The sequence below is a fragment of the Bos mutus genome, chromosome 9, assembly GCF_027580195.1.
Source record: "Bos mutus isolate GX-2022 chromosome 9, NWIPB_WYAK_1.1, whole genome shotgun sequence".
Lineage (NCBI taxonomy): Eukaryota > Metazoa > Chordata > Mammalia > Artiodactyla > Bovidae > Bos > Bos mutus.
The window spans coordinates 60886172-60900882 of record NC_091625.1 but is presented as its reverse complement, the minus strand read 5'-3'; the positions used below and the strand labels follow the sequence as shown (position 1 = coordinate 60900882).

Below are 14711 nucleotides of genomic sequence, written 5' to 3'. Positions count from 1 at the left end.
GAGTCAGAGAAGGCAATGACAGCCCACTCCAGTATTCTTGCCTAGAGAATCCCTTGGACAGAGGAGCCTGGTGGGCTGCTGTCCATGGGGTCGCACAGAGTCGGACACGACTGAAGCGACTCAGCATGCCTGAATGCATTGGAGAAGGAAATGGCAACCCACTCCAGTATTCTTGCCTAGAGAATCCCAGGGACAGAGGAGGCTGGTGGGCTGCCGTCTATGGGATTGCACAGAGTCGGACACGACAGAAGCGACTTAGCAGCAATGGGAAGGAGTACCCTGACCTCTCTCCTGTCCCATTCTCCAGTCTCCTCCAAGAGCTTTCCGTTGGCCAAAGCCAACTGGATATCAGAGGGCTGGAGAGCCTGGAACCTAGTCCGGGACACAGAGATAGGGTAGGGAGGGCATAGAGTAGGTTCCAGTGGTGGGGTGAGGGCAAGAAGTACACCCAGCACAAGCAGGTTCTATTTGGTCTTATCAGAGAAAATTATTTAGGGGCAATTTTCCTAGTCTATTTTCATCCACTCTGTTTAATTCACATCTTCCTCTGTACCTGGGAGGAAGGCTCTTACAGACTGGGTTTAAGACTTCCAGTTATCCCAGAACAAATCACCAGCCAGAGGAACTCTTGAGCTGGCCTGATTCAAACTGCAGAAGGCTCTACAAGTCCAGAAGCCAGCCCAAGCTCAGTCCAGACAGGTAGGACATCCTTTGTGCTGGTTGCTGAGTGTGTGTGCCCTGGGGACCCAGGGGTTCAGGGGGGACAATTCCTAAGCCAAAAGCCCTTCTTTGCCTGAGACCAAGAAAAAGCCAGATACCTGAGGGTCCTCTCCCTTCCCTCAAGGGAGAGATCCTGCAAGGGGGTTTACAGAACACCATCAGTAGATTGGAGCACTATTCTCAATAGAACATTTGAGAATTAGAACTTTCTTGAGAAAACAAAAAAATCTATCAAAAAAATCAAAAGTCAAATTCTCAGTTATGCTCCATCCAAAGGTAGATAAGAGTCATATAAAGGTTTCAGTTCAGTTCAGTTCAGTCTCTCAGTCGTGTCCGACTCTTTGCAACCCCATGAATCGCAGCACGCCAGGCCTCCCTGTCCATCACCAACTCCCGGGGTTTATGCAAACTCATGTCCATATATAAAGGTTTCAGAGATTCAAATTCACTGTCCTGGAATTTCCCTGGTGGTCCAGTGGTTAAGAATCTGCCTGCCAATGTGGGGGGTGCAGGTTCAATCCCTGGTCCGGGAAGATCCCACATGCCTCGGAGCAACTAAACCCGTTTGCCACAACTACTGAGCCCTCATGCCTATTGGCAGAGTAGCCCCTGCTCCCTGAAACTAGAGAAAGCCTGCATGCAGCAACAAAGACCCGGCACAGCCAAAAATAAATAAACAAACAAATTCACTGTTGCTTCAGAAATGTACTATTGACAAAGTTTGAGCAAACAGAACAGGAAAAATCCTTATTGCTTTTCTTATTTCAATACTGTCAGCTTTCAAATAAGAAACAGGTTGAGGGCCTCTTCCTCTCGGTCCCATATTGAACTCGAGTTGGAAGAGGCGAGTCCGGTCTCAAAATGGAGGTAAAACCACCGCCCGGTCGCCCCCAGCCCGACTCCGGCCGTCGCCGCCGCCGCCGGGGGGAGGAGGATCATGATCCCAAGGAACCAGAGCAGTTGAGAAAGCTGTTTATTGGTGGTCTGAGCTTTGAAACTACAGATGATAGCTTAAGAGAACATTTTGAGAAATGGGGCACACTTACAGATTGTGTGGTGATGAGAGACCCCCAAACAAAACGTTCCAGGGGCTTTGGTTTTGTGACTTATTCTTGTGTTGAAGAAGTGGATGCAGCGATGTGTGCTCGACCGCACAAGGTTGATGGGCGAGTAGTGGAACCAAAGAGAGCTGTTTCTAGAGAGGATTCTGTAAAGCCTGGTGCCCATCTAACAGTGAAGAAAATTTTTGTTGGTGGTATTAAAGAAGATACAGAAGAATATAATTTGAGAGACTACTTTGAAAAGTATGGCAAGATTGAAACCATAGAAGTTATGGAAGACAGGCAGAGTGGGAAAAAGAGAGGATTTGCTTTTGTAACTTTTGATGATCATGATACAGTTGATAAAATTGTTGTTCAGAAATACCACACTATTAATGGGCATAATTGTGAAGTGAAAAAAGCCCTTTCTAAACAAGAGATGCAATCTGCTGGATCACAAAGAGGTCGTGGAGGTGGATCTGGCAACTTTATGGGTCGTGGAAGAAACTTTGGAGGTGGTGGAGGAAACTTTGGCCGTGGTGGAAACTTTGGTGGAAGAGGAGGCTATGGTGGTGGAGGTGGTGGCAGCAGAGGGAGCTATGGAGGAGGCGATGGTGGATATAATGGATTTGGAGGGGATGGTGGCAACTATGGCGGTGGTCCTGGTTATAGTAGTAGAGGAGGTTACGGTGGTGGTGGACCAGGAGGATATGGAAACCAAGGTGGTGGATATGGTGGTGGTGGTGGAGGATATGATGGTTACAATGAAGGAGGAAATTTTGGAGGTAACTATGGTGGTGGTGGAAACTATAATGATTTTGGAAATTATAGTGGACAACAGCAGTCAAATTATGGACCCATGAAAGGGGGTAGTTTTGGTGGAAGAAGCTCGGGCAGTCCCTATGGTGGTGGTTATGGATCTGGTGGTGGAAGTGGTGGATATGGTAGCAGAAGGTTCTAAAAACTCAGAAGAAAAGGGCTACAGTTCTTAGCAGGAGAGAGAGCGAGGAGTTGTCAGGAAAGCTGCAGGTTACTTTGAGACAGTCGTCCCAAATGCATTAGAGGAACTGTAAAAATCTGCCACAGAAGGAACGATGATCCATAGTCAGAAAAGTTACTGCAGCTTAAACAGGAAACCCTTCTTGTTCAGGACTGTCATAGCCACAGTTTGCAAAAAGTGCAGCTATTGATTAATGCAATGTAGTGTCAATTAGATGTACATTCCTGAGGTCTTTTATCTGTTGTAGCTTTGTCTTTTTCTTTTTCTTTTCATTACATCAGGTATATTGCCCTGTAAATTGTGGTAGTGGTACCAGGAATAAAAAATTAAGGAATTTTTAACTTTTCAATATTTGTGTAGTTCAGTTTTTCTACATTTTAGTACAGAAACTTTAACAAAATGCAGTTTTGAAGGTGTTTCCTTGTGAGTTAACAAGTAAAGAAGATCATTGTTAATTACTATTTTGTATGAATTTTGCTAAAGTTAACTGTAAAGAAACACCTGCTGACTTGCAGTTTAAGGGGAATCTATTCTCCCCATTTCCAAACCATGAAATGAATGGCTCTGACATGTGGAGAGAATAGATATTTGTATGTTTGCAATGTGTGTTTTAGATAATAGAATTGGGTATTTAAATTAGCATATTTGTGAATTTAATAGCATTAAGATTTACCTTCAAATGAAAAATCTCAAAATTAAAAAAAAAAAAAAAAAGAAACAGGTTGAGGAAAGAGTAACATGGAAACTCATATTACCATATGTAAAATAGCTAGCAAATGGGAATTTGCTGTATGACTCAGGAAACTCAAACAAGGGCTCTGTATCAACCTAGAGGGGTGGGATGGGGAAGGAGATGGGAGGGAGGTTCAAAAGGGAGGTGATAGTGTATACCTATGGCTGATTCATGTTGAGGTTTGACAGAAAACAGCAAAATTCTGAAAAGCAATTATTCTTCAATAAAAAAATTAATTAAAAAAAGAAATAGGTTGAAAAATATCTTAGAAGTTTTTAAATTGTAAAAGTGTGTATGGTTTCTTTCAGAATTTAAATAAAAATGGAAGGATATTGGGACTTCCCTGGCAGTCAAGTTGAGCTTCCGAACTTCCAATGCAGAGAGGGGTGCAGGTTTGATCACTGGTCAGGGAATAAGATCCCACATGCTGCACAGCACCACCAAAACATTTTTTTTTCTTTTAATGAAAGACACTAAACACTGAAAGCCTTTGAGACACTCTGTGTGGGATCTCCTCAGTGAATAGGCTACTGCCTGCATCACTCTGGCCTGAAGCTCAGGCTCTGTGCTGTCTCCCCAGGAGAGCGTTCTCAGGAATGTGTGGATTTGTCTCTGAAGGTACTCATAGTTTTCGCTGCTGTATGTAACCATGGCAGGTTGCCATATACTTGATACGTACTTAATAAATGTTTATGAAATGAATAGAAGAAAAGAAGGGAGGAAGTTACACAATAGTCTCTGCACAGACCTGGTGTGTTTTTGAGAGAAGTTTCAGGAAGAAGCAGAAGTCACATTTTTCTACTTAATCTGAGCTCTGGGAAATGCCACAGTGAGGTAAAATATGAACTATGCGCTACAAGGGTGCAATTAGGCTGAGCGCGAGTGCATCATGCAAGAGATGATGCCTTCAGGTCTTCATCCCTTCAGGACTGCCTGAAGATGTGAAGGAATTATAGTATAATGATTATTAAATGCTTATTCTATTTTTTCTAGGGCTTTCCAGGTGGCACCAGTGGTAAAGAACGCGCCTGCCAATGCAGGAGACCCAAGAGACGTGGGTTTGATCCCTGGGATGGGAAGATCCCCTGGAAGAGGAAACGGCAGCCCACTCCAGTGTTCTTGGCTGGAGAATCCCATGGACAGAGGAGCCTGGTGGGCTACAGTCCATAGGGTTGCAGAGAGTAGGACATGACTGAAGCAACTTAGCACACATTTTTGCTAATCTTTTCTAAAAAACTCTTTAACTTTATAGCATCATGAAAGAGGAGCTTTGTCTTTTGCCAAAATTTTCCAACTAATATTTATTATTTTCCATGAATAAGAGGCACTCTTCCAAAATAATATGACCTTCAAAATATTCCCATTAAGTAATATTATTGTTCTTAACTTACAGATAAGAAAAATTTTCCCAAGGTACCACATGAAGTAGATGGTGATACTATTTTGGAATGCAGCAGGCCACTAGATCTTATTCCTATTTAACAACCTAAAGCTAAAGTCAGTTACATTATGGCCCGAAACTGAAAAGTAGAAAGGGGAAGAGCTGGCTCCCAGTCTTCTAGGTAAAGAAGCAACACACACAGACACTCAAGAATAAGTCTGTCATTTCAGGCCATTAATTTACAGGATTCACTGAAAGGAAGGGAAAAAAGAAAAATTGAAAAGCTTCATTAGTAAATTACTTGTCATAATAAAATTGTTGACCATCATCAGACCTTTTATTAGGAACACCAATAGCAAATGATTTTGTTCCCTATCTGGTTTATATGCTGAGTTAAAGCATAACATCTAAATGTTATTTTTGTTTAAAATTTGAATTTTAAAGGCCAGAAGTTTGTGCCCTTATTTTAGTGAATTATTTTGCTGTTACCAGTTAGATGCCTTGTGACAAGGAATATAAGAGCTATTTAAAAGAGACCTGTACAATTTAGGCAGAATAATTGCAGTCCTGCATGCAGCCTGCATCTTAGGGTATTCTGAGGCATCTGATGGCATTGCGCCTGGTTCCTGAGGTTTGCATGTTGAAAGCCTTTCAGGCTTTCTTTTAAAATAGGTATTTAAAGGCATTAATTCTCTCTTGAAGCAAACAAAGGAAAGACCCATCTCCAGAATCTTGCTGGACTTCTGCTTATCTATGAAAGCCAAAATTTTCAAGAGGGCACCTCAGAGTCTCTGGTTCTCCAAAGACAGCTGATTCTCTGATGCAATTGTTATAAATCATTAAATCATTTCCACTGAGGCAAACCATTATTTTTATTATATTTTATAAAGTATATTATAAAATTATATTTTATTAAAGTAATGTTTTGAAATTATATGAACATGCACATGGTAAACAGTCAAAGAGCATAAAAGAATATCCAGGGAAATGTTAGTCTCTCCTTCTACCCCACCCAGTCTCTTGGCTTCCCTCCACAGAGAGAAACACTGCTTTAATGTGCAAACATATTCGTAGCCATTATAGAGATTTCTACATGATAACTTCATCTCTTTTAATAGTCTACAAATATTTTTTTAATGAACATAAAGACAATTATACTTTTAGGGCTGTACTTTGAAGGAGGTAAACAGAGAGAGGCATGAGAGGATCTGGGGATGAAAGAAGCAGCCTGATTTAGATGGGATCACCAGAGAAGACTTTTCAAAGATGGTGACTTCCCCGGTGGTCCAGCGGCTAAGACTCTGAGTTACCAATGCAGGGAGTCCAGGTTTGATCTTTGGTCAGGGAACTAGATCCCATGTGCCACACTAAGAATTTCCTACATGCAACATCAAAGATACCATGTGTGGCTAATAAGACCAGGCAGAGCCAAATAAATAAAAATAAACTAAAAAAAAAAGAAGCTGACATTTGAATTATCATGAAAAAGAGACAGAGAGCAAAGTGAAAGTCAGAGTGGAGCATGTTCCCCTGGAAGGTATCCTCTAGCCCCAGTTGCAGCCACATGAGCAAGTTCAGCTCACTCTGCATGAAACACAGAGTTGTTATTCTGGCTGAACCATGCCAGGCAACCCACATAATCATGAGCAAATATTGATAAAAATAGTTGGTTTTTTAAAGCTATTAATACATGGGTTGGTTTGTTACACAGCAGCCAATAACTGATGTACATATTCTGGCTGATGTGGGAAAAATGGATTGTAGATTTCAGGATGGAAACATAAATAACAGATCACTTTAGCAGTTCATAAATGAAGTGAATAGAGAAGTGGGAAATGAGAGAAGTGGATAAATTTTATATAAATATTGGAGGTAAAATAGATCAGAATTTATTGAAAGCTTAATTAACATGAATGTTCAGTGAAATGATTACCACCAGATATTTGATTTGAGTAACTAGATGTATGGTAATGCCATTTATTAAAAAATTAAGACCCAGATAGGAGCAGGATTGAGGGATGGGAGGTGAATGAAGTCCCTTGATTTCTAACATTCTAGTTACCATATATTGCCACAGGGAAAGCTACCTTAATCTTGTAATTAATTTTGGCCATTTTTTAGATGTTTATCATGTTGTCTTTGGTATAAATCATGAATTTTTCCAACTACAAGCCATGAATGAACTAAAGATGACATTTGTAAAAGTTCCAAACTAGTGAGACAGAATGGCTACGTATCAACTTCCATAAAAAGTTAACTTTCTATTCATTTGGACTTTTAAGGACAAGCTTCTAACATCAGTGGTGCCACAACATGAGAGCAGAAAGCTCTGGACAGTAGAGTCAGCAAAACAGAGGTTCTAACAGCTCTGTGTTTGTAGATCAGTTTGGATTTGACAACTCCTGCCTTGGCTGGGACAGTTACCCTAACTGCAATGGTACACACAGTCAAATTCTCCAAGACAAATTAGAAAATTTGTTTAAAATTTTATTTTAAACAAAAATTAAAATCTATTTATTTAAATTAATTACATTTTAATTAAATTAAGTTAATTTATTAAAATTAATTTGTTTAAATTTTAAAATTTATTTAAAATCCTCAAGAATGAAGGAGTCCAGGATGGTAGAGTAGGAAGACCCTGAGCTCACCTCCTCTCAGTTCAGTCGCTCAGTTGTGTCCAACCCTTTGCGACCCCATGAACCGCAGCACACCAGGCCTCCCTATCCATCACCAACTGCCGGAGTCTACCCAAATCCATGTCCATTGAGTTGGTGATGCCTTCTAACCATCTCATCCTCTGTCGTCTCCTTCTCCTCCTGCCCTCAATCTTTCCCAGCATCAGGGTCTTTTCAAATGAGTCAGCTCTTCACATCAGGTGGCCAAAGTATTGGAGTTTCAGCTTCAACATCAGTCCTTCCAATGAACACCCAGGACTCATCTCCTTTAGGATGGACTGGTTGGATCTCCTCGCAGTCCAAGGGACTCTCAGGAGTCTTCTCCAACACCACAGTTCAAAAGCATCAATTCTTCCACACTCAGCTTTCTTTATAGTCCAACTCTCACATCCATACATGACCACTGGAAAAACCATAGATGGACCTTTGTAAACAAAGTAATGTCTCTGCTTTTTAATATGCTGTCTAGGTTGGTCATAACTTTTCTTCCAAGGAGTAAGCATCTTTTCATTTCATGGCTGCAATCACCATATGCAGTGATTTTGGGGCCCCAAAAAATAAAGTCAGCCACTGTTTCCCCATCTATTTGCCATGAAGTGATGGGACCAGATGCCATGATCTTCGTTTTCTGAATGTTGAGCTTTAAGCCAACTTTTTCACTCTCCTCTTTCACTTTCATCAAGAGGCTCTTTAGTTCTTCTTCACTTTCTACCATAAGGGTGGTGTCATCTGCATATCTGAGGTTATTGATATTCTTCCCAGCAATCTTGATTCCAGCTTGTGCTTCCTCCAGCCCAGCATTTCTCATGATGTACTCTGCATCTAAGTTAAATAAGCAGGGTGACAATATACAGCCTTGATATACTCCTTTTCCTATTTGGAACCAGTCTATTGTTCCATGTCCAGTTCTAACTGTTGCTTCCTGACCTGCATACAGGTTTCTCAAGACGCAGGTCAGGTGGTCTGGTATTCCCATCTCTTTCCGAATTTTCCACAGTTTATTGTGATCCACACAGTCAAAGGCTTTGGCATAGTCAATAAAGCAGAAATAGATGTTTTTCTGGAACTCTCTTGCTTTTTCGATGATCCAATGGATGTTGGCAATTTGATCTCTGGTTCCTCTGTCTTTTCTAAAACCAGCTTGAACATCTGGAAGTTCACGGTTCACGTATTGCTGAAGCCTGGCTTGGAGAATTTTGAGCATTACTTTACTAGCGTGTGAGATGAGTGCAATTGTGCGGTAGTTTGAGCATTCTTTGGCATTGCCTTTCTTTGGGAGTGGAATGAAAACTGACCTTTTCCACTCACTGCTGAGTTTTCCAAATTTGCTGGCATATTGAGTGCAGCACTTTCACAGCATCATCTTTCAGGATTTGAAATAGCTCAATTGGAATTCCATCACCTCCACTAGCTTTGTTTACAGTGATGCTTCCTAAGGCCCATTTGACTTCATATTCCAGAATGTCCGGCTCTAGGTGAGTGTGAGTGATCACACCATTGTGTTTATTTGGGTTGTGATCTTTTTTGTACAGTTCTGTGTATTCTTGCCACCTCTTCTTAATATCTTTTGCTTCTGTTAGGTCCACACCATTTCGGTCCTTTATCAAGCCCATCTTTGCATGAAATGTTCCCTTGGTATCTCTCATTTTCTTGAAGAGATCTCTAGACTTTCCCATTCTGTTTTCCTCTATTTCTTTGCATTGATCGCTGAGGAAGGCTTTCTTATCTCTCCTTGCTATTCTTTGGAACTCTGCATTCAAATGGGTATATCTTTCCTTTTCTCCTTTGCTTTGCACTTCTCTTCTTTTTACAGCTATTTGTAAGGCCTCCTCCTCTGAAGGACACACCAAAATTACAACTATTAACAGAGACAATGTTGATGAGAAAGACCAAAACCTGCCAGAAAAGACCTTCCATAAGACAGAAAGAAGGAATCACAAGACAGGTAGGAGGGGTAGAGTTGCAGTACAGTGGAGACCCATACTCTTGGGTGAGCAACCCATAAATGGGAGAGCAATTACAACTGCAAAGGTTCTCTTCAAGGGAAGAGGGAACTGAGCCCCACATCAGTCTCCCCAGCCTGAGAGTCCTGCACGGGAAAGATGAGGCCCCAGAAAATGTGGCTTTGAAGGCCAGTGGTGTTTACTTTTGGGAGACCCAGAGGGCTCTGGAAAATACAGACTCCACTCTTATAGGGCACACATAAAGTTTCACCTGCTCTGGGACCCAGTGCAGAAGCAGTAATCTGAAAGGAGCCCGGGTCAGACCCACTTGCCAGTCTTGGAGAGTCTCCCAGAGAGGCAGGAGGAAACTAGAACTCATTCTGGGAACACAGACCCTGGTCGCAGCCATTTTGGGGTGCTCATTCTACCATGTGGATGTTAGTGCTGGCAAGAAATTTTGGACTCCTCCCTCTAGTTTATTAGCCTCAGAACTCTACCCGTCCCCCCTCATTAGCCTGAGGCACCAGTACTGGGATGTTACGCCTAGCAACTGCCTGGGGCTGTGTCCCCGCCCACCAGCAGTCAGGCTGCCTTAAGAGCCCCTGAACCCACAGCTTCCCAGGACATGGTCCTGTCCAACAGAGGACCCAGCTCCTGGCCCCATACACCAGTCACAGGAGCTCAACCTGGGACTCTCAGGGCCCTGCAGCCAGAGACTCCCAGACCTGGCTCCACTCACTGGTAGGCGGACAAAGACCCAGGAACACCAGAGTCCTGCAGCCTGCCATGGCAGGACCTGGTCAACCCACCAGCAGTCCAATACTAGCTCTGGGACCCCTGAGTCCTGTAGCTAGAGACCCCAGGACCTGGATTGGCTTGCTGTAGTGAGAACCAGTCCTGGGATTTCCTAGACCCCAACCCCATCCACCAGAGTGTGGACATAAGGCCTAGGACCACAGTCCCACAGCCTGCCTCCTCAGGACATGGCCAACACACCAGCCCTAGGACACCTGGACTCCAGACTCTAGCCTTGCCCACCAGCAGGCCAACTCCAGCTCTGGGACACCTTGGGTCCCAATCCAGGGTCCTGGGATCCAGGGCCATCTCCTGTGGGCTGACAGAAGCTTTGGGACCTCCCAGGGCTCCACAGCCAGAGCATCTGGGAGCTAGTGCTACCCACCAGGAGCTGGCACTAGCCCTGGGCCCTGGGCCCACTCACCATCAGGTTAGTATCAGCTCTGAGATACCCGACTCCTTAGCCAGCCACTCCAGGATTCAGCCCTACTTAACCAGTGGCCAGCACCAGCTTTGGGACGTGTTAGCACCCGTGTCAGGAACTGGCCCCTCCCACCAGCACTAAATTTGGGGATACTAGCCCCACAACCACCCATCCCAGAATCCAACTTTGCCATCTGTGTGCCTGCGTTAGCTCCAAGACTTACTGGGGTTCTCCAGCCAGTTCACGAGCCAGACCCTATATAAGGCAGGGCCTGACCATCAAGCAGACTGGAAGCCAGCCATGCCTACCAGGCCGCCCCTAGTAATCAGCCCACCACAAAAGGGGGAATCCCTAGACCATGTAGCCTGGTGGCCAGAGGGGAGTGCACTACTTGGACACATAAGAAATCCCCTAAAAAGGCCAATTCTCCAAGGTCAGGAAACAAAACCAACCTAGAAGGTACGTAGAAGTAAACCCAGCAAATTAGGCAGAATGAGGCAATAGAAAACATGTTCTAAATGAAGGAACAAGTTAAAACCCCAGAAGGAGAACATAAGTGAAGTGGAGATAGGCGATCTACCTGAGAAAGAGTTCAAGGTAATGGTGTTAAAGATTATCAAAGAACTCGAGAGGAGAACGGATGGACAGAGTGAGAAGTCAGATTTTAACAGAGAGTTAGAAAATAAAAGAGAAGCACCAGAGATGAAAAATATAATAACTGAAATGAAAAATACATTAGAAGGGAGACTTCCCTGGCAGTCTAGTGGTTAAGATACCCAGCTTCCACTGCAGGGGGGCTGGGTTCAGTCCCTGATCGGGGAACTAAGATCCCACATGCTATGAGGAGAGGCCAGAAAAAAAAAAAATTAGAAGGAATCAGTAGTAGTATAGATAACACAGAGGAACATGTCACTGAGCTGGAAGATAGAGTAATAGAAATCATTGAAGCTGAGCAAAAAAAAAAAAAAAAAAAAGGATAAAAAGAAATGAAGACAGTTCAAGAGACTTCTGGGACAACATCAAGTATGTTAATACTCCCATTATAGGGGTCCCAGGAGGAGGAGAGAGAAAGAGAAAAGGGAGAGAGCATATTTGAATAAAAAGAGCAAAAAACTTCCCTAACCTGGGACAGGAAATAGATATTCAAGTCTGGGAATTAGAGAGTCCCAAACAGAATCAATCCAAAGACAAAAATTGTATAACATCACTTATATGTGGAATCCAAAAAATAAAACAAATGAATGAATATAACAAACCAGAAACAGACTCACAGATACAGAGAACAAACTAGTGGTTACTGGGGCGAGGAATGGGGGAGGGGCAAGATGGAGTACGGGATTAAGAGGTACAAACTATTAATACTACATATAAAATAAATAAATTACAAGGATATATTATACAGCACAGGGAACAGAGCGAATGAATATTTTGTAATAACTTTACATGGCGTATAAACTATAAAAATTTTGAATCACTATGTTGTACACCTATTGGTGAATTCAGAAGTTATGTCATATTCAGAGGATCCCAGGAAAGGTGTCTCAGGATATTTCAAGAGATAAAGCTTCATTCGAAAGGGAACTTGGGTTTTACTTCTCTCTGTCCTCACCTTTCTTTCTGCATGAAAACTGGCTTTCTGTGCTTCTCCCACCAGATGGCAGGAGATGGCTGCCTCACCTTTGAGGCCCAGTGACAGTGGGCTCAGGTTCTGGATCTAGACTATCCAGGTTCAAATCCTGGCTCCAACACTAATCAGCTGTGTGACTTGGATCAAGAAATTTAACCTCTCTGTGCCTTGATTTCCTCATCTCTCAACTGTTGTTAATGTTATATACCTCAATAGGATTGTGCTTAGTCGCTCAATCATGTCTGACTTTTTGCGACCCCATGGACTGTAGCCCCCCAGGCTCCTCTGTCCATGGGGATTCTCCAAGCAAAAATACTAGAGTGGGCTGCCATGCCCTCCTCCAGAGGATCTTTCCAACCCAGGGATCGAACCTAGGTCTCCCGCATTGCAGGCGGATTCTTTACTGTCTGAGCTACCAGGGAAGCCTTGCCTTTAAAAGTGAGCACTATATAAGTTTTAACTATTATCTTTGATTCCTAGGCAAGAAAATCTGGTTGGGGGACTTCCTGGCAGTCTAGTGGGTAAGACTCTGCCTTCCAATGCAGGGGTATGGGTTTGATCCCTGGTCAGGGAACTAAGGTCCTATATGCAGTGAGGTGTGCCCAGAATTCAATGGGAATTTGCTGTATGGGTCAGGAAACTCAAACAGGGGCTCTGTATCAACCTAGAGGGGTGGGATGGGGAAGGAGATGGGAGGGAGGTTCAAAAGGAAGGGGATATATGTATATCTATGGCTGATTCATGTTGAGGTTTGACAGAAAACAGCAAAATTCTGTAAAGCAATTATCCTTCAATAAAAAATAAATTAATTAAGACAAACAAAAAAAAGAGGCACTTGACTGTCAAAGTTTTATAAGTTGGGAAATTGATTACATGATTTACCCATGGTCACACACTCATTTTTCTACTGGGTAGTTGATCTTTATGATAATGATTAACAGAATCTTCTTATACATATATATAAAAAAATCTTACTGAGTTTGGGCCAGTGGTCCACTCCTAATGACCCAATCCTACTTCACACAGTCCTATATATGCTACTCCTTCAGGGCACATATCTCAGCTCTAATTGAGCATTTGATTGAGGACTGGATTTACCACTAGACCTCAGGACCACTGCTTGTGCTCACTGTTTTGTTCTCAGCGCCTAACACAGCAGTCAGAATCTCTACATACACCATTTACGTTGTATTTTCTGTGCACTATGGTAGCCCGATGGTGGTCCAGTTTCAACAAATATGCTGAGTGAACGGTCCAAGCCATTAGGGTGGAGGGTGTAGCTAGTGGCTGCAAAGGCTACCTTCATGAGTGGGGAGGCAGTTCTGAGCAAAAGGAGATAAGCTCAACAGAAACTTCCAAATAGACCTACTATTTGCTTCACATGGCCAGGCACAGGGAATACAAAGTCAAACAAATGTCAGGCAGAGATTGTGGGTGGCATCATCCCCTGTCACTCTGTCCTTTAGTTTGATATCCCTAAGTGTTCTTTTTTTTTTTTAAATTTTATTTTATTTTTAAACTTTACAATATTGTATTAGTTTTGCCAAATCCTAAGTGTTCTTGAGGATCAACACAGCCACTGAAGGAAGCCCAGGTACAGAGGCTGAATCATGATTGTTTACCCTGGGTATGATAATCACCCCCTCATTTCTGGGATCCAGTTGTGATTAAGGACATGTAAGGAGAAATAAATTTAAGGGGCAGCTAAGAAGAGTTTGTTCCCAAATTAAAACACAATGGGAAGCGCTGTCCCTTTTTCCTGGTTAGATGTCAAGCCAAAAACAAAAGCCAGTAATGAGGTGGTACAGTAGCATAATAAAGAATCTAGGCCCAGATATTTTATTATGTAAGTTTTTACATGTTTAAACTGCTCTAGATAAGCATGCTCTTTCTTGCAGCCAAACACTTTTTAACTGATAAACACAGTCCCTTTACCTTCATAACTGAAAGTGAGCGAGAGAGACAAATCAGATAATCAGTAGCTTAAGATCAGAAACTCAAAGGATGCCCACTACCAACACTCTTCTTCCACAGGGTACTGTAAGTGTTTAATTGCCTCATAAGATAGGAAAAAAGACAACAGGATTGTGACACTAAAAGCATGTACTATCCATAAAAGAAAAAATACAAAATTAAAAACTTTTTCTCAGCAAAGAGTCTGTTAAGAGAACGAGTGGAGTAAAATATTCTTAAACCACATATCTGACATGGGACTTAACGTCTAGAATATGTAAAGAATTTTCAAAACTCAACAGTAAAAAAAAAATTCCAATTAGGAAATAGGCAAAAGACATGAAGACATGTTTCACCAAAGGTGTGGCAGATAAGCACATGAAAAGATGTGCAGACTTTCAGCTTCCAGTATTGACCAAA

At 42.5% G+C, this 14711-nt stretch overlaps 1 protein-coding gene across 2 annotated transcripts; it reads left to right on the top strand.

Annotated features, from left to right (window-relative positions):
• Positions 1-1522: 1522 nt before the first annotated feature.
• LOC102276651 (heterogeneous nuclear ribonucleoprotein A3-like) lies at positions 1523-3109 on the top strand. Of its 2 annotated transcripts, XM_070376605.1 has the most exons (2): positions 1523-1587; positions 1654-3109. In XM_070376605.1, exons 1-2 carry the CDS (start codon positions 1582-1584, stop codon positions 2719-2721), a joined length of 1074 nt encoding a protein of 357 aa, XP_070232706.1. In that variant the 5' UTR covers positions 1523-1581; the 3' UTR covers positions 2722-3109. The 2 variants fall into 2 exon arrangements, with proteins under 2 accessions (XP_070232706.1, XP_070232705.1); XM_070376604.1 differs by having other exon boundaries at positions 1529-3109.
• The last annotated feature ends 11602 nt before the right edge of the window (positions 3110-14711 follow it).

What these genes read in the sequence shown, in the direction of transcription:
- LOC102276651 (XM_070376604.1), top strand. Translation starts at nt 1,582, where the DNA reads ATGGAGGTAAAACCACCGCCCGGTCGCCCCCAGCCCGACTCCGGCCGT.